At 38.4% G+C, this 25,047-nt stretch overlaps 1 protein-coding gene across 7 annotated transcripts; it reads left to right on the top strand.

Moving 5' to 3' along the window:
- The first annotated feature begins 14,475 nt into the window (after positions 1 to 14,475).
- Positions 14,476 to 20,143, top strand: LOC149004887 (transcriptional regulator ATRX-like protein). 7 transcript variants are annotated; one of them, XR_016175612.1, is made up of 5 exons: positions 14,476 to 14,777; positions 14,979 to 16,727; positions 16,819 to 16,914; positions 17,002 to 17,066; positions 19,511 to 20,142. XR_016175612.1 is itself a non-coding variant. In XM_089168952.1 (4 exons), exons 1-3 carry the CDS (start codon positions 14,679 to 14,681, stop codon positions 16,882 to 16,884), a joined length of 1,914 nt encoding a protein of 637 aa, XP_089025078.1. In that variant the 5' UTR covers positions 14,476 to 14,678; the 3' UTR covers positions 16,885 to 16,894; positions 19,532 to 20,142. The 7 variants fall into 7 exon arrangements, 5 of the variants coding, with proteins under 5 accessions (XP_089025078.1, XP_089025075.1, XP_089025076.1 ...); XR_016175611.1 differs by having other exon boundaries at positions 16,819 to 17,066; positions 19,511 to 20,143; XM_089168952.1 differs by lacking the exon at positions 17,002 to 17,066 and having other exon boundaries at positions 16,819 to 16,894; positions 19,532 to 20,142.
- The last annotated feature ends 4,904 nt before the right edge of the window (positions 20,144 to 25,047 follow it).

Raw genomic sequence — 25,047 nt, 5'->3', positions numbered from 1 at the left:
ATCTGCCTCTGTGGATAGTCACGTGGACGTGATCCCTGTACATCAGTCGTAGAAGGGACCCTCTGACTCTGTGATCGGCTGAACATACCACGTATACCACCCCTGTCCCTAGATCCAGATGCTCCAGCCCCTACAGGCCTAGAGGTACCAGTTCCTGTAAATCTAGCTCTGGCCCTCTCTCCTCCTGGTAGTGCATCGCCCGTCTAACATCCCTCTCCTCCCGCTCTCTCAAATCAACGGGATCAACCTCTTGATCAGAATTTGAATCAACTCTGTAAGATGATGGTGGTGCCCGCACCGCCTCATCCAATGCATCATTTACCCTTCTCCTCTCTTGTTTCTTCTTCCCCTTGTCTTTCTCCATCTCTCTAACTGCCTTTATGATATCCACGTTCACCTCAGTGCAGGTGGCCACATCCTTTGAACTACTAGTGATGTGAGCCTTAAACCTACTTATGCCACCTGAATTCACTCCTTACCACAGAAGTTGCATCTTGTTTTACTTTTGTTGCCATCAATTGCAACACAATACTGCCATGTAAGATCAGCCCTCCCCCTCCCTGCAGGCGCCGCTCCCTGTGTCTGTCCCTGGCCCTGTGAACCTGCTCCTCTCCCATCACTAGACATGATAACTGTTGGTCTGTTGCAACAAAATGATTTCATAAACAATTAAACAATACCAATATAACATTTTAAACAATATTTAAATTTTTTTCTGACAAAAGAAAATGCTACCATATCAAAACCGACAATGAAACCATACGAGAAGCACTTGAAAATAGTTATATAGGTATTATATAATTTTTTCTAATTTTCAAAATCATTTTCCTTATTTATTCCTAATTTTTTTCTCTTTTTTCATAATTATTTATATTTTATATTCACATTTTAATAAATTTCAAAAAATCAAATAATTATTTATTGGGTCGAAATTTATTCCGACTCCGTGAGTCTGTAGATCGACCCATGGGGATCCACATATATTTTTTCAATCACGATGCAACACATATATCATGCAAAAAGCAAACATTTAAAATGTATAAAAATACAATTTTTTACGCCCAAAAATAAATAAATAAATTACTTAGCGAAAAAAATTTTCGACTCCGTGAGTTTGTAGATCAGCCTACTGTATTCAACATATATTAATTTCATACCCATCCAACAATATTATGGCATGCATTTTAAAAAAAAAAAACAGTTTAGTGAAGAACAGTTTACCTCTCAGATGAAAAACACTCAGATTTGTGTGAAATCTCACTTGATCGTCGCGAATAATGCTATACCCGTCAAGAATGAAGTGAGTACTGCGGTTTTATGTCGAAGATTGGACAAAAATATTGCCAAAACACCTAGAACTAGGAGAGAGAAGCTCTGGATGGTGTGGGTGAGGAGAGAGAAAATCATAGAAATTCAAATGATAATTAATGAAAAATTCCCACGAACCCCGCATTTATCCCCGATATTCGGCGATATCTCGGTGATATAATGTTTAACTCGTTTCGCCCCCTGGTTTCATTTCGAAAGGGGGCGAACCGATATACTTGATCCTATCATTAGTAGTTGGATTCAAGTGAGACTGTAATTGTTGGGTTGCAACTTGAATTCCTTGATGATGTAGCGATTGTTTTGATGGAATGATTTCTCTCTCTAACACTTAAGTTTTTTCAATTTCTCGATTTTCGGATGGATTTTTCATGAGTGGGTTTTGGGAGAGAGAGGACGACACTATATATAATTTTATTTGCTTAATCTTGTACGTCTGTTACATAACTAAAAATTAAATCAACGATTAAGATTTTCTTGTAGCCATCTACTACTTAATACACACTAATGAATGGTCATTAAGAAATTTTGATGGGTCATTACAACTTTTGACACTGATGAGAATACGAAAAACCAACGAAGTGAGGATGTAAGCCAGACAGGCTTAAAGAAAGACTAGGCCAAGCTTGGGTTTAGCCCCTAGGCTTAGCTCGGCTCGGCCGGACATATCTTCTTCATCTTCCATTTCCTTCTTCTCCCAAGTTTTTTTTTTTTTTTTTGGATAGTAAGAGAAGTTTTATAAAAGCTAAGCAACACAATTACAACATACATGCATATTGCAATTTGTCTGTGCTAAAGTAGCTATGAAGGAAAATGTTTTTTGAAGGGTTGGGGATTAAAACATGGTGACATGGGTCTTAATACAATCTTTGAGATCAAGCAACAAGGGTATAAGATTTAAAGGCCAATTAAAGTTCTTCGTTCCAGGATAAAGACTGACTAAGTTCTCTTCATTGCACCAAATTTCTTGCATTGCAACTTTATGTTCATCTGTGAACTTGAGTCCTTGAATTCCATGAATTATAGCCTGTGGTTTTGTCCCTTTGTTGATGACACTTTTATTTAGATATTGTATTTTCCATTCCATATGACCCCAACGCTTCACGTTGCTCTATCTAGTCCTGGAGTGTAAACACTTGCACATAGTAACATGGGTAAGTGGCTACTATTAATGTTATCACATATGCAAATGGTTGTACTATCATGAGGCATCTCCGAAATCTATTGAATTTGGGTGGTCCTAGACAACTGTGGTGGTTTGAGTTGAAGGTCCCCAACCCACCTAGAGGTGGCTTGATGTATCGTTTCAAAATTTGGCACTTTATCCGAGAAAGTGGCATTATTCCTTTTCTTCCAGACAAGGTAGTAGGTAATGATGAAGACGAACATTGTCCATTTCGTAGTGGCAATATCCATCCCCCATGCTCAAATCATAGTCTCACATAGGTCGATAATTGATTCTAATTGTGCTGTAATGTTCTCCGTTTTGAGTCCCAAGAGTCGTGCAGCCCAAATTCTCTTGGTCCATTCACATGAGATAAACAAATGCCAATAAGTTTCATTGGCCTGATTGCACTAGTCCACATAGTGGTGAGGTGTTGATCCAGGATGTTAATGTTGTGGTCAGAGGTAACCCTTTATTTAGTAACCTCCAGAAGAAGATTTTAAACGTAGGGTGTATCGGAAGCTTCCATAGAAGATTCCACCAGCTTCTGCTCACCCAGAATATTTGTGGCTGGACTCATATTCTGTAGTGCTTTTCCAACATGTTGTTAGGACACCATTAAACACCACAAGTGAAATCCATGTATCTTGTCCTGTGGTCAGCAATATATGGGGGGGGGGGGTAAAGAAAGATGGTGAGAGTACTCCCTGTTTCTGAATGCCGGTGAGTTGACTACATGCTCAACTGTCGAGTTGGTTGGCCATGGCCCTAACTGAGGATCCCCTACTAGATGATTTGTGGTGGAGGTTATCCATGGGTTGAACCAAAATGAAGTGTTTTCTCATTGCTCACTTGTCTCATCACTATCTGTTGTAAAGTTGGCAATATATGCTGTTCCAAGTCCAAAATCCTTTCTTCTTTTTTGTTTTTGGATCAAAGGGGGATGTTTTTGGAAAGTATCTTGCCTTTAGGACTCAAGCCCATAGAGACTCCTCTTCTACTTGAGCAATAATGCTTCATTCATGTTGGCAGTTTTTTTGAACCCAAGTCCTCCCTCGGTCTACAACATCGGTCCCACGAGATCAAAGTCAGGTGCTTTCTTTTTGCTGAATTTCCTAGCTAGAAGCGCTAGCAGATAGAGTCAATTTGAGAACATAGACTTTGTGGAAATTTAAGACATTGCATGTGGTATATGGCTTGTGGATGAATAACTGATTTGATTAGGACTTCCCTTCTTTTGATCTTCCATGGAATAAGTTTGTGCCAAGATACACAACATCTTTTTTCATTTCACTTATTCCAATGATCCCTAGTAGTGCTCTTTTCTTCTCCGTCGACACATTTCTACTGAAGTAAGATCCACTTTTTTGCAAGTTGATATCTTGCCTTGTGAGATCTAAAAAAAGTTCCATTGTAGCCTTAATTGCAAGCACATCTTCCTTTTCAGCTCGACAGAAAAGAAACGTGGTCATTTGCAAAAAAAAAGATGAGAGATTTTTGGTGCCCTTCTAGCTACTTTTATTCCTTGGAACAAATTTAGTCGCCTATATTCAGCTAGAAGTCTTGAAATACTTCCATGATAATTAAGAACAGGTATGGGCTAAGACGACACCGTTGTCGCCAATCCCCTTGATGCCGAAACTAGTGGTAGGGAGTTCCGTTAAGCTTAATTGAGAAAGATGCTGAGCTCATTAGGGATTGGATCATCTGAATCCAAGTGGGAGTAAATCCCCAGAAGGACATGAGCTTTGTTATGACTCCCCACTCCGCTTTATCATAAGCCTTGAACATATCCAGTTTGAGTGTCAGAAATCCATTTTTTTTTTTTTTTTATTTATTTTGTTTTTCCCATGAAATGGAATATTTCTTGTGCCACCATGATGTTATCCGTGATTTGGTGATTAGGGACAAAAGCAGTTTGGCAAGGGGAAATAACAGAAGATAGAATTGGCCTTAACCTTCGTGCCTGGAGTTTTGCAAGAATTTTGTAAGATACACTGCAGAAATTGATAGGTCAAAAGTCCAAAACAACCGAAGGTTGATCTTTCTTAGGTATGAAGCAAAGGAGGGTATGATTTGTTCTAGAGGGAAGGACGGGATTAACAAAAAAGTCCGTGACAAACTTGATTACATCAGTTTTTATTAAATCCCAGTGCTTTTGGTAAAAAAAAAAAAAGCATTGAAACCATCCATACCCGGAGCTTTGTGAGGTCCCAAGGAGAACACAATTTGTTTGATTTCCTCAGGTTGTGTGATAGAGGAAATACCCTCAAGGCCCTGGTAATTAGATATGGATGGGAAAAGGCTTTCAACAAAGTCAAGGTCAAGAGGATTTGAAGAAACAAATAGATTCTACATGGCTTCAACAAATCCTTTTGCAATTTCTTGTGGTTGGAAGACCGATACTTCATCAATGTCCAAAAACTCAATTTTGTTCCTGTGTATGTTGATTTTGGAAGATAGATGGTAATACCTAGTATTGTTGTCTCCATTCGAAATGTATAGACTTCTGGATTTCTGAAACCAGAAATGCTCTTCAACAGACAGGGCCCCCATGAGAGTATTTCTTTTTTCTTGAATTTTTTCCTCATCCGGGTAGGTCTGAGAATAGAGAGCTTCAATGTTGGCCAAAGTGTTATGGAAAATTTTATCAATGTTCCCAAACACGTGCCTGTTCCAATGTTGGAGGGATCTTGAAAGGGCTACCAACTTTGTTTCTAGGTTAGCTTGTCTTGCTCCAAGCCAAGCTTGGCTAACAATTTCCAAAAACTCCAGATGGAAGTTCCAGGTGTTTTGAAAATGAAACAGTTTCTTTCCTCTAAAATATTTTTTTGATACACTGAGCATGATTGGATTATGATCCGATCCAATACCAAGCAACTTACAGATTTGAGCATGGGGAAACAAGGCACTCCAATTTGGGCACGCAAAGCACAGATCCAATTTTTCTTTGATCAGGCCTAGTGGTTTCTGCTTGTTAGACCAGGTGAAATACTCACCATTGTCCCAACAGTTCGTTGAGAGAGAAGGATGAGATAATGTGTTTGAGAAAGGGTAAAGTTGGAGATGCTTTAAACTAATGTCCAATTTTGTATGATTGGTTGATGACTTCATTAAAATCGCCGATGATGAGTATAACTAGTTTATCCAATGTCCCGGTCTGAAATTGAATTTTAAGCCAAAGTCGATTATTTCGACCTAGGATGGGGGAGCATAAAGACATACAATGTACTAGGATAGAGAATTGGAAGAATAATGGAGAATAAAAAACCCTTATCGGCATAGAAGAGTGAAGCCGATTTTGGGTCATTAGTGAGAACACAGATACCCCCCTTTTAGGCCCTTCACCCCTTCACTGTTGTTGAAACCCAAGAGTTCATATCCTTTGAACACTTTTTTGTGGGACTCCATAAAAGTAAGATGATTGGCACATTTTGTTTCACATAGGAAAGTGATCTCAGGGCTTTTTAGAATCTTAAAAATACAATGTTATGTAAATTTTCCATTCATACCCTTAACATTCCAGGACAAAATGTTCATTTTCTCTTTAGCCAGCCCCTTTTGACAAAATAGAGAGAAAATTTAGAATCCGAGCTGAATAGAACAAGTCCCTTCTACTAATAAGGCCCCAAAGCAGAGTTTATAAGAGACAAGACCGTGAGATTCAAACAACCAGTTAATCCAATAGCAAATAGCAATCTCAAGAAAAAACCAAAAAGATTCCCAACCAAGATGTTTAGATACAAGCCTAGGCATAGAACCGATTTCTAGGCATAAACTGAATTTTCTTACTCCAACAATGAAGGATAGAAAATAGTGAAATAAAGAAAAACAAGCAATAATCAAAGAAAAATGAATAATGATGATAGGGAAAAACTTGAGTGGCATGAGGAGTTGGTGCTATCATCCCATCGTGAGCATTGTGGCCATGGTCCATGGTGTGAGTAATGTCCTGAGCAATGATGTTACCATATTTAAGGTGGACCCCACTAACAAACCTATTCAAGAAAGTGATGGTTCAGAGCAGTTCATGAGAGTTGTTTCTAGGTTACAAAGGAGGATGTCCACAGGGTCCAAATTAGGTAGGGCTTCATGCATTGAGGGTGTCAAATCGGCTACTCTTCAGCTCTTGAGATGGGAAGACCGTGTGCTTTCTATTTCCCCACATCTTTCCCCAACTAGCTGTTCATCCTGTCCATTTTCAACCCTTCTAAACTTCTTCACTTTGTGCTTATAGTAGATGATTGATTTAAAAATCACCATATTTGCCTTGATTGAATGGATCACTTCTTTCCCTTCCAACTCGATCTTATTCACCCTTTCTTGAACTTTTGGTTGATTAAGGAGTTCAACCTAAGAGGATTCATCAATTTTTTCCTTAATTCCATCTAATAGAAGGTTAAGGTTTGGCATGCTTCATCTATTTTTCCTATTGGGCTTGAAGCAGATCGACTCTCCTGGTGAACAATCCTTAAGATTTGCAGTTTCTTGTATGGGATTTACCCTCTTATTTGCTTCCACATATTTCAAGCTTTCTCTTCCACTGTGAGTGTTACTTTCATAGTAGATGTTCTTACCTTTGGCAATTTCAACACCTTGAAGTTGGTTCAAAAGATGGGTTGAGTCCACGGGTTGGGCAGGGTTGTTGTTGATCCAAATTTGCCTCTGCCCATCATCATCAGCTGGGAGATTGTACAGCTCTCCTAGGCTTCTTGTGGAATGGAGCCTTGCAACCTCAACAAGGAGGGGCTCAGTCATTAACCCTGCAAAAGGTCCTTCTTCCATCGAGAGAGGGACATATTCTTCAAAACCTCTCCCACTTCCATCTTCCCCTTGATCATCACTAGACTTGCAATACCACGTCTGATGTGTTATTTTGCCACACTTGGAACACAACACTCTAACTTCATACAGGACTTGTAGATTCAGTTGTTCTTCTTGTGCATTTCTTATTGAAATATTAGGAGTAACCTTTTCATTGATGTTGAACATGATCTTAACTCTTAGCAGTATCAATTGAGAGCCCAACCACATACGGTTGCATATGAATATCTATGACTTTGCCAATACATGTGCAACATTCCTAATCCTTTCATAATTGTAGCAATCGAAGCTTATGCCTTTAAGTTGAATCCACAAAGCTATGGGGTGGGGGGGGGGGATGAGTATTTCGCCTTCCTTCAGGCAAAGGCTCCAAGGTGAGGTGGAGAAGGTAGTGCTCCAGCCACCATGGAGAGAGTGAGACAACTCCATTCCTCATATCTTCAGAAAGAAACATAGCTCTAAAAGTATCTCTCCCAACGCTGGCAACCTCCATTGCTCCAAGAGGGGTCCATGCCTCTGCAAGCCTCTCGCGTGGGTAGCCTATCGCATACCCAAACAAGGAGTGACTGAAAGTCCTCCTACGCTGGGATGACTCTCCTCCAGCTGAAGATTGAATACTTGAAGGATGCATTGCCTTCCAAGTATCCGGATATGAAGCATCTTTTTCCACAAATTTTGAAGAAGTTTGGTTATGAGTATACTGGGCAAGGGGAGGCGTGTTTGCGTTGCCTGTTACCATGATGTGGGGAAATACGGTCACTTTGTCTTCCCATTCTCATTGCAAGAAGAAGCCAAAACAAGCACAACACTCGACAGAACAAAGGTTAGTATAGATCTAAAAGAGGAAATACTCAAATAAAGGTTGTATAGGATCGACATGGGGACAGGGGTTTTTAACAAAGGGAATGTTGTGAAATCGCCATTAAACCCATTGAAGTGGTAGTTGGTTGTAGGCGCCTCCTATGTACATATCATAAATCCCCATTTAATTCACTCGAAGTTCAGTTCGAACAGCTCCTATGGTGATAGGGGAAATCAGAAATATTCGGCTTCATTAGACAATAAAGAAACAAATCTCAGGACATTAGTATAGTAGACCCACTCACGATAGAAGACAACACCAGATCGATGCCCCTTAAGTTAGAAGCTTACTCATGGTAGCTAGGGTAAGAGGGAGAGAAGAGTGAAGGAGAAGAGAAAGGAGGGAGAGACACCCTTATTTTTGCTATTGCGGTGAGGCGGTGCTTTTTTTCAGCCTGTTTTTGTTAATGCCACCACACATTAGTAGCGTAAAAATAGTGGTTCATGAATCAGCCAGTGCTCAAATCTCTAGGAAGTTGCAAGCGTTCCAAGTGTTTGCCATATGCGTGTTGCTTGCGGAGAACTGATGAATCCATATCAGTGACCCCGTTTGTGCTCCCCCCCCCCCCATCCACCTCCCTACTCAACACGTGTCTCTGGAAGAAAAAAAATTATGTTTTAATTTTTATGTTCCATTTCCTTCACGATTTTAAAACATCACTTAACTTTTTTTCTTACCATTTACTAATTTGGTTCCCGCTAAAATGTAAACTTTTTGTTCTACTTCTTCTTTCTCTGTCTCTCCATCTCTCTTCACCTCTTATGGTTGAAAACCAAACCCAGCAGTGAAGGAACCCATATTTTTGTCTCCATCTACTACTTCTTTGTCTCTCTTCTCTCATGGCTGAGAACCGAAGCACCAGCGAAAAACCCATCTTCCAGTTTCCGTCTCCATCTCCATCTCTGGCTGAAAATCAAACCACCAGGGATAAATCGCGTTTTCACCTCCATCTACTTCTTCTGTCTTCTCTTTTAATGGCTAAGAACCAAAGCAGCAGCAAAAAATCCATCTTTCTGTCTCCATCTCCTTCTCTCTTCATGCTTGAAAACCAAACCAGCAGTGACAGAGTTGTGTTTTCATCTCCATCTACTTCTTCTCTGTCTTCTCTGTTCATGGTTGAGAACCGAAGCAACAATGCAGAACTAGCCAGGAAGGAAACGACCACTCTCTCTTCTGTTGTGCCATTTCTGTTATGAATGTAACTTGCTAGTCTCCCAACTCTATAAGGAGACTAGTAGAGAGGGGGAGTTAGAATTTAACTTCTTGTAAAACTCTTACCCCTTTCTATTTAAAGATAATGAAACATCACCCCGAATTAAGTTGATTGGGGTTTTCTTGCCATGGATGTAGGCTTCACAATGAATGCCGAACCACGTTAATTCTTGAGTTCTTGTGTGAATGTTTATGATAAATTCAACATGGTATCAGAGTAAAGTTCGATAGATTGTTGTCGAGTTGTGTGGAGATCTAGAAAAGTGAGAATGTGCAGGAGAATAAGGAAGGCTTTGATTGATTGGTCAAATGTACGATTTTAGATCTAGAATCGTGAAGTTTCTTTTATTTTTTGTCCTTTCTTTTCTTTCTTGTGCTTTGTTAGATCGGATCGGAAAAAAAATTTGAAACGATCCGGCTTTAGATCGTTCAAAAAAAAAGGAGAAAAAAAAGGCGACCTTGTTTAAGATCGTTGAAAAACAAAAGGTGATCTTGTTTAAGATCGTTGAAAAAAAAAAAAAAAACCAACGGCGGAAAGAAGAGACACCGATTTGCTTTAGACGTTTGTCTTGGAGTTTTTTTTTAAAGGTTTGTAATGATTACTTTTAAGTAATGATGACTACTTTTAAATAATTCATATTTATTTTTTGTGAGTGGAAGGAATGTGGAAAGAACTTTGAAAAAAAAAATTGGTGGAGAAAGGAAAAGGAAATCAAATATTTTGTTTCATCCAATTGATACCGTACAATTTGTTTCAATAGGATTGTGTGAGGGTGTTTTGCATGGGGTTAAGTGGTCTGAAGGTTTTTGGACGTTCCAGACTCAATGGAAGTAACAGATCGAGGAGATTTTGCTCCGTTGATATTTGATATTGTGGGTTCGTACGGAGATCTTCCCATGTCAGATTCTTTAGCAATACAACACTCTCTGGGAAAGGTTATATCTTTACTACAAAACTTCATTCAGTCTCATGGTACAACTCTTGCTTTCTCTACTTTTCAAAATTCATTTATAGTAGATTCGGGTGCAACCGACGATATGTGTCAATCTACCAATCTTTTATCTGATTTGAGCACTGATAAGTTACAGTCTTATCCTCCTATTACTATTGCTAATGGTACCAATGTCCCGATCCAAGGTCAAGGGACATTGAACCTATTTTCAACCCAAATTGATGCATTATTTGTGCCATCATTATCTATGAATTTGTTATCAGTTAGTAAAATTACTCAGAATTTAAATTGTAAAGTGATCTTTTCAAAGGACAAGGTAGTGTTCCAAGACAGTTTAACAGGGACAATAATTGGTGAAGGTAGACTGCAAAATGGACTCCATATGTTAGATCCTACAAATAGTGCATTGACTTCTATGAGTAATCTTGAAAAATCTCAACTTTGACGTTGGCCTATGGGTCACCCTTCTGATAAGATTTTACGATCTTTAAATCCTGGTTTATCTTTTAATTCTACTGGTTGTGATGCCTGCCATTTTTCCAAGCAACATAGATTACCGTTTCCATATAGTACTCATGTTTCAAGTGCATTATTTGATCTAGTGCATTCTTATGTTTGGCATTCTCCCTATAGACTCTAGAGATGGATTCAGATATTTTGTTTCATTTGTTGATGATAAATCTCGGGCTACATGGTTGTATTTATTGTCTTCCAAGAATGAAGTGCTATAGATATTTCAGGATTTTTTTAAGATGGTTTTGACTCAGTATTAGACTCACATTAAAGTTTTGCGAACAGATAATGGGACATAATACACCAATAGGTCCTTTCAATCACATCTCAAAAGTTTGGGAATCTTACATCAAACTTCATGCGCAGGCACTCCTCAACAAAATGGGATTGTTGAGCGCAAAAACAGACATATACTTGAGGTGACTCGATCTTTATTATTTCATGGGAATCTTCCCAAGACTTATTGGTCAGATGATGTCAGCACGAGTTGTTATTTAATCAACCGTCTCCCAATACAGTTTCGAACTTTCAGATACCCTTAGAGGTTCTATATGATCGTCCCATTGTGATGTCTCATCTTCAAGTTTTTTGTTGCATTGTTTATGTTCATGCTCAGGGTGGTGATAAACTTGATCATCGTGCTCGCAAATGTGTGTTTTTGGGATACTCCTCTACTAAAAAGGGTTACAAGTGTTTTGACCCATCTACTGGTAAACTTTTTATTTCACGGGATGTGTCTTTTGATGAAACTCAAATGTTCTTCTCTAGCAGGAATCAAACTCAAGGGGAGCTAGATTATAGTGAATTTGTTCATGTCCCATTACTAAGTATACTAAACAACATGTTTGTAAAGAGTGATGCTAATGAAGACAATGTTATGGGCGACACCACTAAAGGTAGCACTATTATAGGTGATGTCACTATCTACATGGTGAAACAACTACAAATGTACCTATTGCAGGAAATGATACAGTTGAAACCATAGCACAATTACCAATTCGCAGATCTACTTGGGTCTCTCAGCCTTCAGTGAGATTGCGCGAGTTTACCACTTATCATACAACTAAGTTTCCAATCCAATCTCATATAAGTTATGATAATATCTCCCCTCAATATTTTGCATATCTTTTGGCCATTGAAGATCATGAGGAGCTAGCCAATTTTATTGAAGCTAAGAATTCACTTAAATGGATGAAGGCTATGAATGAGGAACTAGAAGCTCTTCATAAAAATAAAACATGGGATATAGTGCAACTCCCAAGTGACAAACATCCAGTTGGATGTCGTTGGGTCTACAAGACCAAATTCAAGAGTGATGGGACTCTTATAGAGATATAAGGTAAGGCTTGTTGCCAAAGGATATACTCAAACATATGGAGTTGATTATAGAGAGACATTTGCTCCTGTAGTTAAAATGAATACTGTAAGAGTGTTGATGTCAGTTGCCGTTAATTATGGATGGCCACTTTTGCAAATGGATGTAAAAAATGTCTTTTTACAAGGAGACTTACAAGAAGAAATTTATATAGAAATTCCTTCAGGCCATCCATTAGAAAAACAAGATGGACTTGTTTGTAAATTGAAGAAAGCAATATACGGCCTAAAGCAATCACCACGAGCATGGTATGAAAAGTTAAGTACAACTCTTATTAGATTTGGATTCACAAGAAGTGGATCAGATTCCTCCATGTTTGTGAAGAAGGCCTCTACTAACACAACAATAATTTTGGTATACGTGGATGATATTGTAATTACTAGAGATGATCATCAAAGAATCAATACCCTCAAAGAATATTTGAAGAAGACTTTTGACATCAAGGACTTGGGACAACTTTGATACTTTCTTGGAATTGAAGTTGCAAGGTCTAGTAAATGATTATTCATCTCTCAAAGGAAATATGTTGTTGATTTGTTGAAGGAAACTGGCAAGTTGAGTGTGAAACCAGCCAACACACCCATGGATTACGCTTGTAAAGTTACTAATAATGATTCTCCATTGCAGGATAATAATTGTTTTCAAAGGTTGGTTGGAAAATTGATTTATTTGACCATTACTAGACCTGACATTGCATATGCAGTGAGCTATATCAGTCAGTTTATGCATAATCCTACCAAAGGTCACATGGAATTGGTTAATCATGTACTACGTTATCTGAAGTCTTCTCCAGGAAGGGGCATTTGCATGAAGAAGAATGGACACACAAACATTGAAGGATATGCCGATGCAAATTGGGCTGGCAATCCTATTGATCAAAGATTAACTACTGGCTTTTGTGTATTTGTAGGAGAAAATTTAGTCTCTTGGAGAAGTAAAAAACAAAATGTTGTCACTTATTCTAGTGCAGAAGCAGAGTACAGAGCAATGGCGTCTGCCACTAGTGAATTAGTTCGGATTGGTGCCCTACTTCAAGAATTGGGGGTGAGAAGTTCTAAAGAACCTATGAAGTTGTTCTGTGACAATCAAGCGGCTACACATATTGCCTCTAATCCAGTGTTTCATGAAAGAACTAAACACATTGAAGTTGATTGTCATTTTGTTCGTGAAAAGGTTCAAGATGGAACCATAGAAACCCCTTATGTAAGAAGTGAAAATCAGCTTGCAGATGTCTTCACCAAAGCTTTGTCAAAGAGATTGTTTCAAATTGCATTGAGCAAGTTGACATCAAATGATGTCTTTGATCTAACTTGAGGGAGAGTGTTATGAATGTAACTTGCTAGTCTCCCAACTCTATAAGGAGACTAGCAGAGAGGGGGAGTTAGAATTTAACTTATTGTAAAACTCTTATTCCTTTCTATTTAAAGATAATGAAACCTCACCCCATAAGTAAGTTGATTGGGGTTTTCTTGTCGTGGATGTAGGCTTTACAATGAATGTTGAACCAAGTTAATTCTTGAGTTCTTGTGTGAATGTTTATGATAAATTCAACACCTGGCTTGATGTTCAGCTGACCTTCTCTCTATTGGCTAAAAATCACCCTATTGCTCGTTTGGGAAAAAATGTCTCTCTGTTTCAATATAATGAATTTCTTTGCAAAAATAAAAGTTTTTGTTTGGCTAACAAATGAACAGCTCCATGGACAAAACTTAAAATTGATTTTCTAACCCTGTACAAGTAGAATTAAAGTATGCAAATATAAATGATTCTATATACTATTATTAACAATGGTTTAACGCATAAAATAAGTAGAAGTAACAGAAACCGAAGAAGAAGAAGAAGAAAAAAAGAAATTTTCAATGCTAGTTTGGCTTTCAACTAAGAGATGAAGAGAGGAGAGACGGAGGAAAAGAAACTAAAACGAATGCGGGAAACCAAATTAGTAAATGATAAAAAAAAAGTTAAGTGATGTTTTAAAATTGCGAAAGAAACAGAATAGAAAACGAACGTTAAAACATAAATTTTTTTTCCAGAGACACATGTTGAGCAGGGAGGTGTCACTGATCCGGATTCAGAACTGATTGGCTTGCAAGAAAACCTCAACTCTTCTCCCAAGTTTGCCCAGCCCAACAAAACCCTTGCATCTTCCCGGTCCAACCGTATCGTTATGTCACGCCAAGTGGCAATTTATTTCTGGGAATGATATTTAACTCTTTCTACCGTCGTACCCTCGTCCCTCATTTGATGGAGAGACATAAAAGAGAGGGAAATTGGTGTGCTGTGCGGATGCAGAAGCAGTGGCTTCGCTGCTAATCCTTAGTTTTCCTTCTGTCTTGTTTTTGTTCATCCTTTGTTAACGCTACTCTCTGTTGTTCTTTGGTTTTTTTTTTTTCCTTTTTTTCCTTTTCCCTTGTTTTTTGTTTTCTCGTTGCAGGTTAAAGAAAAATAATGGCGCCTGTTAGATCCTCCTCCAAAAGAAAATCCTCACTTACCCAAAAAAAATCCTCACTTACCCAAAAAAAGAAACGCTCTAAGCCATCCTCTGAGGTAAGATTTTTCTCCATCTCCGTTCTGTTGATGTTTGATTTCTTTTTAGGGTTGTTATTGTTAGGTTTAAGTTTCTTCATCTTCCGCGAAACCGTTTCTATTATATAATGAATGTATCTGATTTCTGAATTGGCTATCCTTTTTTCCCTCTCTGTTTCCTTTTTCTTTCGTATATATGTATGTATCTATATCCAATTTTAGACCGGGAGGAAGAAGAGGAGCAGGAGTAAGACTAGGAGGAGAGATAAATCTAAGAAGCTTCGTCGTCGTGATCCTTCAATTTCCTACTCTGAGGATGATTCAAGGACGGAAGATTTTATATCTATTTCGTCTTCTGACTCAGAACATGATTATAGAAGTAGAAGGGCTCGATCTCGTACTCGGGGAGATGCAAATGGGAGTAAGAAGAGGGCCAGGCGCAGCTCTTCAAGCCCTGAAACTGACAGGGATCTACCCAATCGAAGAAAGGGAAAAGGGTCGAAAAGAAATAATAAAGGTTCTGTGGAGAGGAGAAATTCTAATCGGAAGAAGCGTAGGAGCATGCGTTCCAGGAGAGATGCATATATTAGCTCTACAAGTAGTGGTTCTTTGAGTTGCTCAACCTGCCGTGGGAGTAGCTCTGAGAGGTCAAGGGGTAGGTCCAAAGAAAGAGATAGATATAAGAGAAGTCCCAGTATAACGAGTGATGGAAGATTTAAGAATCGATATAGATTCAGCAGGAGCAGCTCTTCGTGTGGTACATGTGGAAGTTACCCAGGGGAGGATTATAAAGGTGAAAATTCACAATTTTGCAAATCAGTTGTTATAGACAAAAAACATTCAAGGGAAAAAGAAAGAAACTGGAACAACAAAGATGATGATAGGACAGAAATTATCCAGGCTTACGATGACTGCCCTTCTTCTAGAAGCAATGACAGTTGCGATGGAGGACGAAAGAGGGAGTCATCTCATCAGCCACATGGTACATCCGATAAGAAGAGGCGGATTGATAATGCAAAGGGTGAAGATACTTCAAAAATTGAAAAAACTGAAATCTTACGGATTGACAAGGAGAATGAAGGCAAATATGATGGTACTTGTCAAAACTTTAGCATGGTTGGTTCAACCAAAGCTTCTACTGATAACAGGGGTGAGCCTGCATCTGCTACTGGCAGTTCAGAGGGGAAGGATTTGGAGTCATATTTAAGACAAAAAGCATTGGAAAATCTTAAGAAATTCCGAGGGGGGCCCCAAACAAACACAGATACACTGAAGAAAGAAGAGAGTGGTGGTGATGCAAAACTGCCATCAAATGAAAAGACAGAAAAAGTCCAAAATGAGCCCCAAACAGAGAATAGGAACCAATTATTGGGAGCAACACCAGTAAGTCAGAATGGAACACCGTTGATTGAGAGCATGTCCATTTTCAATCCTCCAAAGGATGGGCTGATTCATAACAAAAATCATGAATCTAAGGTTAAGCTGGATAATGTTCATTCAGTTAAAGGTGTTAACAATGTAGCTCCAAAACGGACAGCTGTTACTGGTAAGCTAACTGAAAAGAACAAATTAAATGCTGGCATAAACATTTGTGGGAGGCAGGAATCTTCAGGTGCTCAATCCAATCTGAAAGAAGCGCATACATCCAAGGAATCTTCCAAGGAGCCTTCTGTTGCTCTTTCCAGTCTGAGAGAATCTCCCTCATCCAAGGAATCTCCCAGCGAAAAGCTGTTGGAGACTGGGAGTATCTCAAATAGAAGTATCTCCACGAATCCCAAAGTTTCACCAGGGAGTAATAATATTCATGGTGCATCAATTTATGATTCCAGATTGGCTGCTACTGAGGTTTCTACCATACCCAACACTTTAACGGCAGTGAATTGCCAAAATGAACAGCAGGATATAGGCAAAGAGGGTTCCCGACTTGAGAAAAAGACTATGTCTGTAATGCGTGGTGGTGAGATGGTGCAGGTGAGCTTTCTTTAGATGTGGATTCGTTTGCTGTGGTCTTAATGTGGAACACTTAGCTTCAGCATTCATATTGATTTAATGTTTTTGGCAGGTGAGCTACAAGGTTTACATCCCTAAAAAGACACCAGCTTTGGCGAGGAGGCAACTTCATCGGTGAATTCCATCAAGTATGGTTTCTGCTGCATGGGTAGGATTAAAATTTTGATGTCATACAAGCATAACATAATTGTTTAAGACGTTTTATTGGGAAAACTGTTTTGAAATGCATTAGCAGATGGAGAAGTTGTGGAAGAACTTGAAGAACTGATTACTCATTGCTGCTTGTTAAAATATTGGAAGGTTAAGGAAGATCCAAGCCTTGTCTAGGATATTCATTATTTCTTGGAAGTGTTACCTACCATGTTTTACAAGTTTTCTTCCAATGGTTTTTGTAGAATGACCTGTAGCTTGTCCTTGCTACCAGGCAGACCATTGTTGGTGGAGACCTGGATGCAAGTTGACCAAAACACCTGTCTAGGCAACCCTAGTTGTCAAGGCACTTGGATGCTAAGGTGGTCATCTGGGCAACATCTTAAATAATATGCTAGAAGTAGAAAGCTTGTATGTTTCACTGTATTTTTGAAGCCTTTGTTTCATCACTTAGCTTTGGATTATGAGCTTTCTTTGTTGGAACAAAGTATTGTACTTCTGTTTCACCTCTCGAAATTTTATTAGGCATGCACTTGAACATGCAGAATAGGCTGCAACTGATCCATGAAGGTCGGACTTGTAGTACTCAATTTTGTTTTGGCTTTTCATGGTTAGTTGTATAATGTTTTGCAATTCAACAGAATGGAAAAGCTCCAACTGATATTGACATTGAATTGGTAGTTTTGCTGAAAATGTTCTTAAAAAAAGTGGCCAATCAACTAAGTGCTGGAGATTTTTTGTAGAATATACTAGGAAATATTCTATATCACTTTTCAATGCCGTTCTACAGATTGCTGGCCTGTTTTCTTAAAGGGATTGTCTACATGACACCTTTTGCTTGCTTTTTTTACTTATTCCTAAAAGTTGTGGAAGTGATTTTTCATTAACACATTTTTTTAATTCCTGGGTAAATATCCTGAAGTCCTTATTAAGGCTGTGGTTGGTAACGCTCTGATTTCTTTGATTTATTGCTCAACCAGAGCAGATTGTGTCCAGGATTGTGTTTTTCACATCAGTCTACTTTTCTGCACACAGATTGAGTTAGTTCCACAAGTGTTCAATGAGCACTGAATACTTCTTACCTTCACGAGCACCTCTGTATTCTGTAAAGTCTGTTTATGACGTTTTCCTCTTCAGTCTTGACAGTGTCCCTTTCCAATCTGGGTCCATAACCACCATTTCCTTCAAGACTAAATGCTAGCACCACTGCATTGCCCCTTTTGTTTCTTTGTTCCCTGATGCTCATCTCTTGCAAGCCCCTCCCCCCATTGTAGAGCAGCTCTTCCGACTTGTTCATATCCAAAACACTTACCTAACTTGTGTAATATAGAGTAAGCACCATCTTATGGCAAGTTGTCTCCTGATTAGGTTCTTTTGTTACTTGATTCACTGTTTTAACTTGGTACATGTTGTAAGCATTGTGGCCAAGACTCGGCCCGGACACCTTCAGACTCTACACAAACTCTTCCTTACAATCAGTTGACTCCTGTTTTATTGCTGCTTCCGTTCAGAACAAGAAAAGGAAGCTTGAAGATTTTAATATCCACAAGTCCACATAATTTAAGATCCATGCGGCCATTAATATCTTCATCCCTTCTTTATTGAGGTATGGAACACACGAAATTTAGGGAAAGCGTAGGGGAAAGGACACAACTGTATGAAATTTGTGTAGGTATTTCCTTAAATTAGCATGATTTTCTACACCGATTTTTATACTTTTGTGTGATGGATGCTGCTTTCACTATGCTGACCTTTTTTCTCTCTAGTTATTCTCTCTTTGCTGTCTTGGGGTCTAATATTTCTTTCGCTAATCCTCTGTTCCTTTGTATCAAGTCTTGATGCAAGGAGTTTTGATGAGGACATCAGCTTTCATCAGTTTCATTCAATTAAATATCATGCTGCTAAATTGATTTGAAATGTCATTCACTCTCTCTCTCTCTCTCTCTCTCCAACCACTACCGTGTTTGATGGTTTATATTAGGCAGTTCCTCTTTGCCTACATTCCTACCAGCATAAGAAACATAGCTGTTAAGATTCGGAATTGTTCATTTGCTAGCTGATAGTACAACAGTGTTGCGTCTTGGGATTGTGCCATGAGATATTGCATGATGCAATTTTGCCATGTAGGGCACGAGAATAACGTGTGGGTAGATGATCTGCTTACCAGTTATTGAGAAGTCCGCAGTTTGCTGCAAATTCACCAGCAGTTCACAGGGTATTGTTGGCTTCCTCTTTTTGATTGTTGCTATAATGGGTTTTTAAGCATTATTAACTACTTTGAGCAGAAGCTGAAATTTAAAAAACTGGTCTTGTGTTGGATATTGTGAAAATAGAGTGTTGCCACTTTTACCAGTTAGAAAATGTTTTCCTGTCGTGCTCCTTATCACATTGATTATGTGGTCCCTACTTCATCTCCATATTGCATGTCAGAGCTATGAAACATTTTTGTGTCAAAGGAGTTGAAGATGGGATCTGATGCTATTTTCTTTTTCTTAACTATTTTAAATTCCCCCCCCCCAGCTACAAGCATTGCTTCAATTGCTGTAAAGGCACAACATTCCTTGATCTTTACCTGATTTTCGATATACTTATAGGGGTGAGCTTTTGGTGATTAGATTCTTACATGATTGAGGCAGCAATCGGTCTTTTTTGAGAATGGATGAGATTGAGATGACAGGTTGTGAAGATATGAAGAGGATCCTGTGGCAGCTTGCACTTTGATGCTGACTTTGCCCTGTCCAGATGAACATTGTTGAAGTTACTGTATGGGAGTTGGTCAGGTGTCCATAACTTTGAGAAAATTATATTATTTCTTGACAGGAAGTTTTCGTTGCTACTGTTTTGCTTTCTATCTTCGTAAGTATGGTGACAGTTTAATCTGGAGAATTTGATTGTTAAACTACTTTATTTTTTTTACAGTTGCTGTTATCTTGGGATTTTTTTTCTTCTTTTTTTTGGGGTTTGGGGTTAATGGGTCGTTAAGTAACTTCCCATGATCAGCCCAAATGATATATCAGTTGTACCACTTCTGTATGGAGCATTATGATTTACTTGCCGTGCAAAACAATAGGTTTGTTTTCTGATTCTCATTATCCAGTGAAGTGGAGCGAGAATGCTACTGGTCATTCTCCAATGACTTCTCTGGTTTCTGACTTCTGTAGTCTAATGAAGAGTTTCCATTTTCAGAATGGAGTAGTTCTTTAATCCAGATCGATCAAGCTGTGGTCATTAGTGAATAGCAAATTATGGGTGTAGGGGTTAATATGTTGTTATTAATCTTCAAATTATGACAATTAAAAATCATCAGGAAAATGCATATTGCATTTTAAGCTTCGCCCTCGCTGACATAATTTATTGTTGCACATTATTGACTTGAATGTTTCTCTTCCTCAGGGAAAGCTCTTATTTCTGACGGTGAGCTTACATGTAGTGAATACAAATTTGTCACATTGCGAGCTTGCATGTATTGGATACGAATACACCATCCAAAGGCCAGAGTCTATGGAAATGGCTGTGCGAAAGAATCCTGTACTCTGTAGGATAAATTTTCAAGTATAATTATAATATATACATGGACAAAAGGCTTTAAAATAAGTAAAATGAAGATGGTATATCTAGTGTGTAACGTTTGTTGTGATTAGATGGATAATGGAGTGGTGAAACTTGAAGAGAACCTAGTATTAAAATTTTTGGTGAAAATTTTGCCAAATTATGTGGTTTTGCCCATGGGCATCAAAATTCCAAGTTGCTTATGTAGAGCATTCAGAGTATCCATTCATGACTCAACCTGCTACAACAGCTTTTATTATATTAGGCTAAGTCCTATTCATGGTATGCTACTATTGTGGGCTTCTAATATGCATCTTATTCATTGTAAATTGTTGAACAAAAAAATATTCATTGTGTTATAAAATAAAGAACATATTCATTGTGTTATCAAATAAAGAATATATAGAATACAAAGAAGAAAGACAAGATCAGTTCAACTCTTCTATTGAGTTAGTCATTACATATTTATAATGGAACTAGTATCTTATCTAATATGGTAATATTAGAGTCTACAAAGAAATACAATATATGATTCTCACACACAATAAAATAATCTTGATATAGAATGATAGATTGTCGCCCAAGATAGAAGGTGCATAGAATAGAAATATTGACTGCCAACATTGTGTAATGAGATGTATGTGGTTTTCAATAATATGGGAATGTGAATCACCAAGATTGTATCTTGAGGTAGTTGAGATCTTCAATTGGAAGTACAATCTCTTTGGGGGTAATGGACATCCATAAATAAATATTATTTATAACACATTGTAAATTATAATTCATTAATTTATTATTATGTATCATTCATTGTATTTTTGGACTGAATGTTAAATTCTACGTTTCTACTTCTATAATGAATTATACTTGTATTTATTGTTGCATTATAATGAAAATCTTAGCGTTCTCTTGTAATTATACTTGCATGTTCGAAACTTTTAGTTTCGCCCGCATATAGTTGGGTATGTGTGATCAAGAACAACACTTTGGGTTAAATTATAAGGAAAAAGAACATTCCCTTTGTATTTATTGGGCTCAAATTAGGCTATATGCCAAAAACCAAGCCCAAAAAAAATCTCAAATCCAGCAAAATTAACCATCAAAATCTGGTACAACATCACCAAAATTTCAAAATTTTGCTAGTTTCAACTTGGTCCAAACAAAACGAAGTTTGTGCTATGGATGAGAAGGAGATTTCACGAAGTGATTATTTTAACTACATTGGCTCAACCATAAAGAAAAAAAGCGATGTAGAGGATGATGTTTCCAAAAAAAATTACAATATGGTGGATGAGCGAAGATGTGTGGGTTCTTGTGTGATTGGCATATTCCTTCAAAACTCAAACGAAATTTCTATTAGACAAGCTATGATGTATCACACAGTGTTGGGTTGTTAAAAAAACATTACGTAAATAGACTTAATATAGTAGTAATGAGGATGTTCAGATGGATAAGTGGCAAAACTATGAAGGATGAAGATAGGAATGATCATATAGAGTTGGTTTTGAAACAACTCTGGTAAATGATAAGCTATGAGAAAGTCGATTGAAGTGGCACGACCACTTTCAATGAAGGCCCTAAAATGCTCTTATATGGAGAAGTGATTTAATCTAGATTGAAAATGTGCAATCCCCTATAATCCTAAACCCATTAACCCCATTGGTTTTAGGACCGCGAACTCGAACGACAATAACTCTGGACCATACGAGTTGAGCCCAGGTGTTCGGAAATCAAACCTATAGAGGTGGATGACCATGATGAAGACCCGATCACTCTAATGGAGTTCAAGAGGAGAGAGAAAGTCAGTCCATAAGGTATAAAAAGGAGGTTTTGGCATGCCCAAAAACACATGCTAAAGGGCTCAAATTTCTAGGTAAAGTATACCATTAATCAGGCCTTGAAAAGACCTTCCTACCCTCCAAAGCTAGTCAAAATTCGACCTTCACACGAAGGAGAAACAGGGCCGGTTGACTGCCTAGATTGACCTTCCCTGCCCAATTTCGAGGCAGATTCGGGATTTCGGGTTTAAAACCCTATTTTATGACTCTCCAACCTCATTAACGCATTCCTTTATGTTAGAGTGGGGTTGAAATATTGGGAGTGGAGAAGACCTTGAAGTTTGGTGGATTCCTTGCACGTGGTGAAGCATTGAAGCACGAATCATCGTAATAAACACATATAGAGGTGAGTATTCATAAAAACCTCTTTTCTAATCTAACTTTTGAGGTGTTTATGAAAAATGAATGCTATGTGTTGGTTGTTGATTTTAATAACTAGTATTGAATGCTTCTTCTTGCCTCCATTAGTGTTTCCCAACCCTAGCGAGAGTTGGTTTGTGCAATCCTTTGCATTTGAAACTGATTCGAACCTCTCTAAGACGCCTAAGGGCAAACACGGAGAGCCCAAATTGGAGTTTTTAATTTGGAGACTAAATGGGTGATTGGATGGTGTTTTGGGAACCTATTGCTGTTCTATTGAAGATCCTAAAGTCCCATTTTGAGTTAATTTTAAATCGGAGTCAAAATCGACCAACTTGGTTGCAGCCCAAAGGTGAGCAGTTGAGCAAGGGCGATTGACCAACCTTGGAAGAATCAATCAACCGCCCCCTAGTTCGGGTGCATGTTTTACCTCATTTGATCCCCGATTGTTTCTCATTTGATTTTCATTTTTATAGGGTTATTTTGGGTCACTTGCACTCTCTTTTGTGAATCTTTTGGGACTTTGAAGAGTGTTATTGACATTAACAATTGAGGAATGCATCACAATTATCTTGTGCATTTGAATTCATTTAAATTGCTTAATTTCATTGATATTGTATAATTATTTGAAATGTGTGAGACTCGCACGGACAGAAGGTAATGTAATGTATTGTTTATTTACTTTCAATTTTCATAAATGATAATGTGATTATGATATATGTGTGGATTTGATGGTGGGACATTGTCCTCCGGTATGTATATACCAACTGGGGTTGTGGGTTCGCCCATTACCATGGTGACTCTATATCTTCACTTAAACCTAAGTACATGGTCAATAGGTGTCTAGCTATGTTGGCTAATCAACCCTTGAGTGTTATTACTTTTTCGGCAGGGGTATTGATGTCGAGTGACTCACGATGGCAGTGGTTGGGTCCTATCAGCATCAAACAAGTCCACTATCATCATGAGATGGTAGAGTTGCATATGTTAGGATTGGGCTCATGGGAGTCTAAAAGACAAGCTTGAGTGCCTTGAGGAGACATGAGAGGCATCCGCCCCAACATATGTGGATGACTATAGGGTTAAGGAATAGAATTCTATAGATGCCTCCCATTGAAGATATCATTCTTAGGTGGAGAAGGATATTGAAGCAAAAGGGCATTAGACATGAGGGGAGATATCTGGACTACATGTAGTATGATACCATATGACTATACATTGGGCTTAGAGTTATCCCTGACACGTGCTAGTTCTCAGATCAATTGGTGATGTGAGAGAATGGTGACCTATTCCCCAACCACGGATGGATGTGACTAGACCCAACAACTGCGGAGAACCCAAGAAACACTTCTTGTTGAGGGAGAGTGACAAGACTGCCCAGAGGAGGCTGACGTATAGCTTAATGCTTGTCTACCATAGAGATCTCATGGTTAGAGTTGGGGACATACTTGTATACCCATTCATTATTCATTTCATTATTATATATACATGGTTGTTATTGAAATTGTGATGGATGCATGATACATGGTTATGATGACCTCATTGAGTTCTATTGACCTCACTCATTTGTATATATGTTTTTAGACCTTACAATAGGATATGAGGACTCCATTCAAATAGAGAATCTGCCGAGACAAAATGCTATGAGGGACTGGCTAGCAAGGAGATGGACTCACATGGAGATTCATGTTTGTGCTTAGATTGCTCCTATGGGGCCGGGTACTATTGAGGGCTCGACGGTTCCTTTTGAGATTGTAGCTTCCCTCGTGGCCCTTTGTTATGTCCTTCTTATTGAGCCCATTAGAAGGGAGTGCTACATAGTCCGTAGAATCCTCATCGAAAACTTGGTCTTCCATTGTGAAAATTTTCTCTTCTTAAACTTTGATGAATTAACTTGATTAATTTTGGATATTGATTTTGAATTAATATTGGATGATTGTAATAACTTGATCATTATAATTTTGATCTCATTACTTTAATCTCTTCTTGCTCTTTGATTATGGTATATTGTATGGTGTTATGGATTTGGCCGTGAACCTTGGTCCTGTAGTGTATCACCCCCATAGGTATTTGGGTATGATCGGATCCAGCTGGGTGAGGTGTGACAGAGAGGAATTAGAAGAATAGGAGGCAGACCTAAGATAACCTAAAGATAAGTGGTGAGAATGATATGCATAGCTTAGGCATGGTATCTAGTATGACCTCTGATTGGAAGGCAAGAACCCATGTAGCCAATTCCATTTAGTTGGATCAAGGCTTCTTCTTGTTGTTGTTGATAATGTGGAGCAAGAAGGCATCTCTATAACACTGAATTTGTCATAGAGACATGGTGTGAAGGAACTCATGACTGGGAAGCATGGCATCTAGGTGTCATCCTAAGCAAT

This window comes from Hakea prostrata, chromosome 9 (assembly GCF_041222555.1).
Source record: "Hakea prostrata isolate BN-2017 chromosome 9, UWA_Hpros_2, whole genome shotgun sequence".
NCBI lineage: Eukaryota > Viridiplantae > Streptophyta > Magnoliopsida > Proteales > Proteaceae > Hakea > Hakea prostrata.
The sequence above is the reverse complement of the archived record's forward strand: the minus strand, read 5'-3'. Positions and strand labels throughout refer to the sequence as shown.

What these genes read in the sequence shown, in the direction of transcription:
- LOC149004887 (XM_089168952.1), top strand. Translation starts at nt 14,679, where the DNA reads ATGGCGCCTGTTAGATCCTCCTCCAAAAGAAAATCCTCACTTACCCAA. An exon ending in GCTCTAAGCCATCCTCTGAG is followed by an intron (nt 14,778 to 14,978) that starts GTAAGATTTTTC and finishes ATCCAATTTTAG; the next exon opens with ACCGGGAGGAAGAAGAGGAG. An exon ending in GTGGTGGTGAGATGGTGCAG is followed by an intron (nt 16,728 to 16,818) that starts GTGAGCTTTCTT and finishes TGTTTTTGGCAG; the next exon opens with GTGAGCTACAAGGTTTACAT.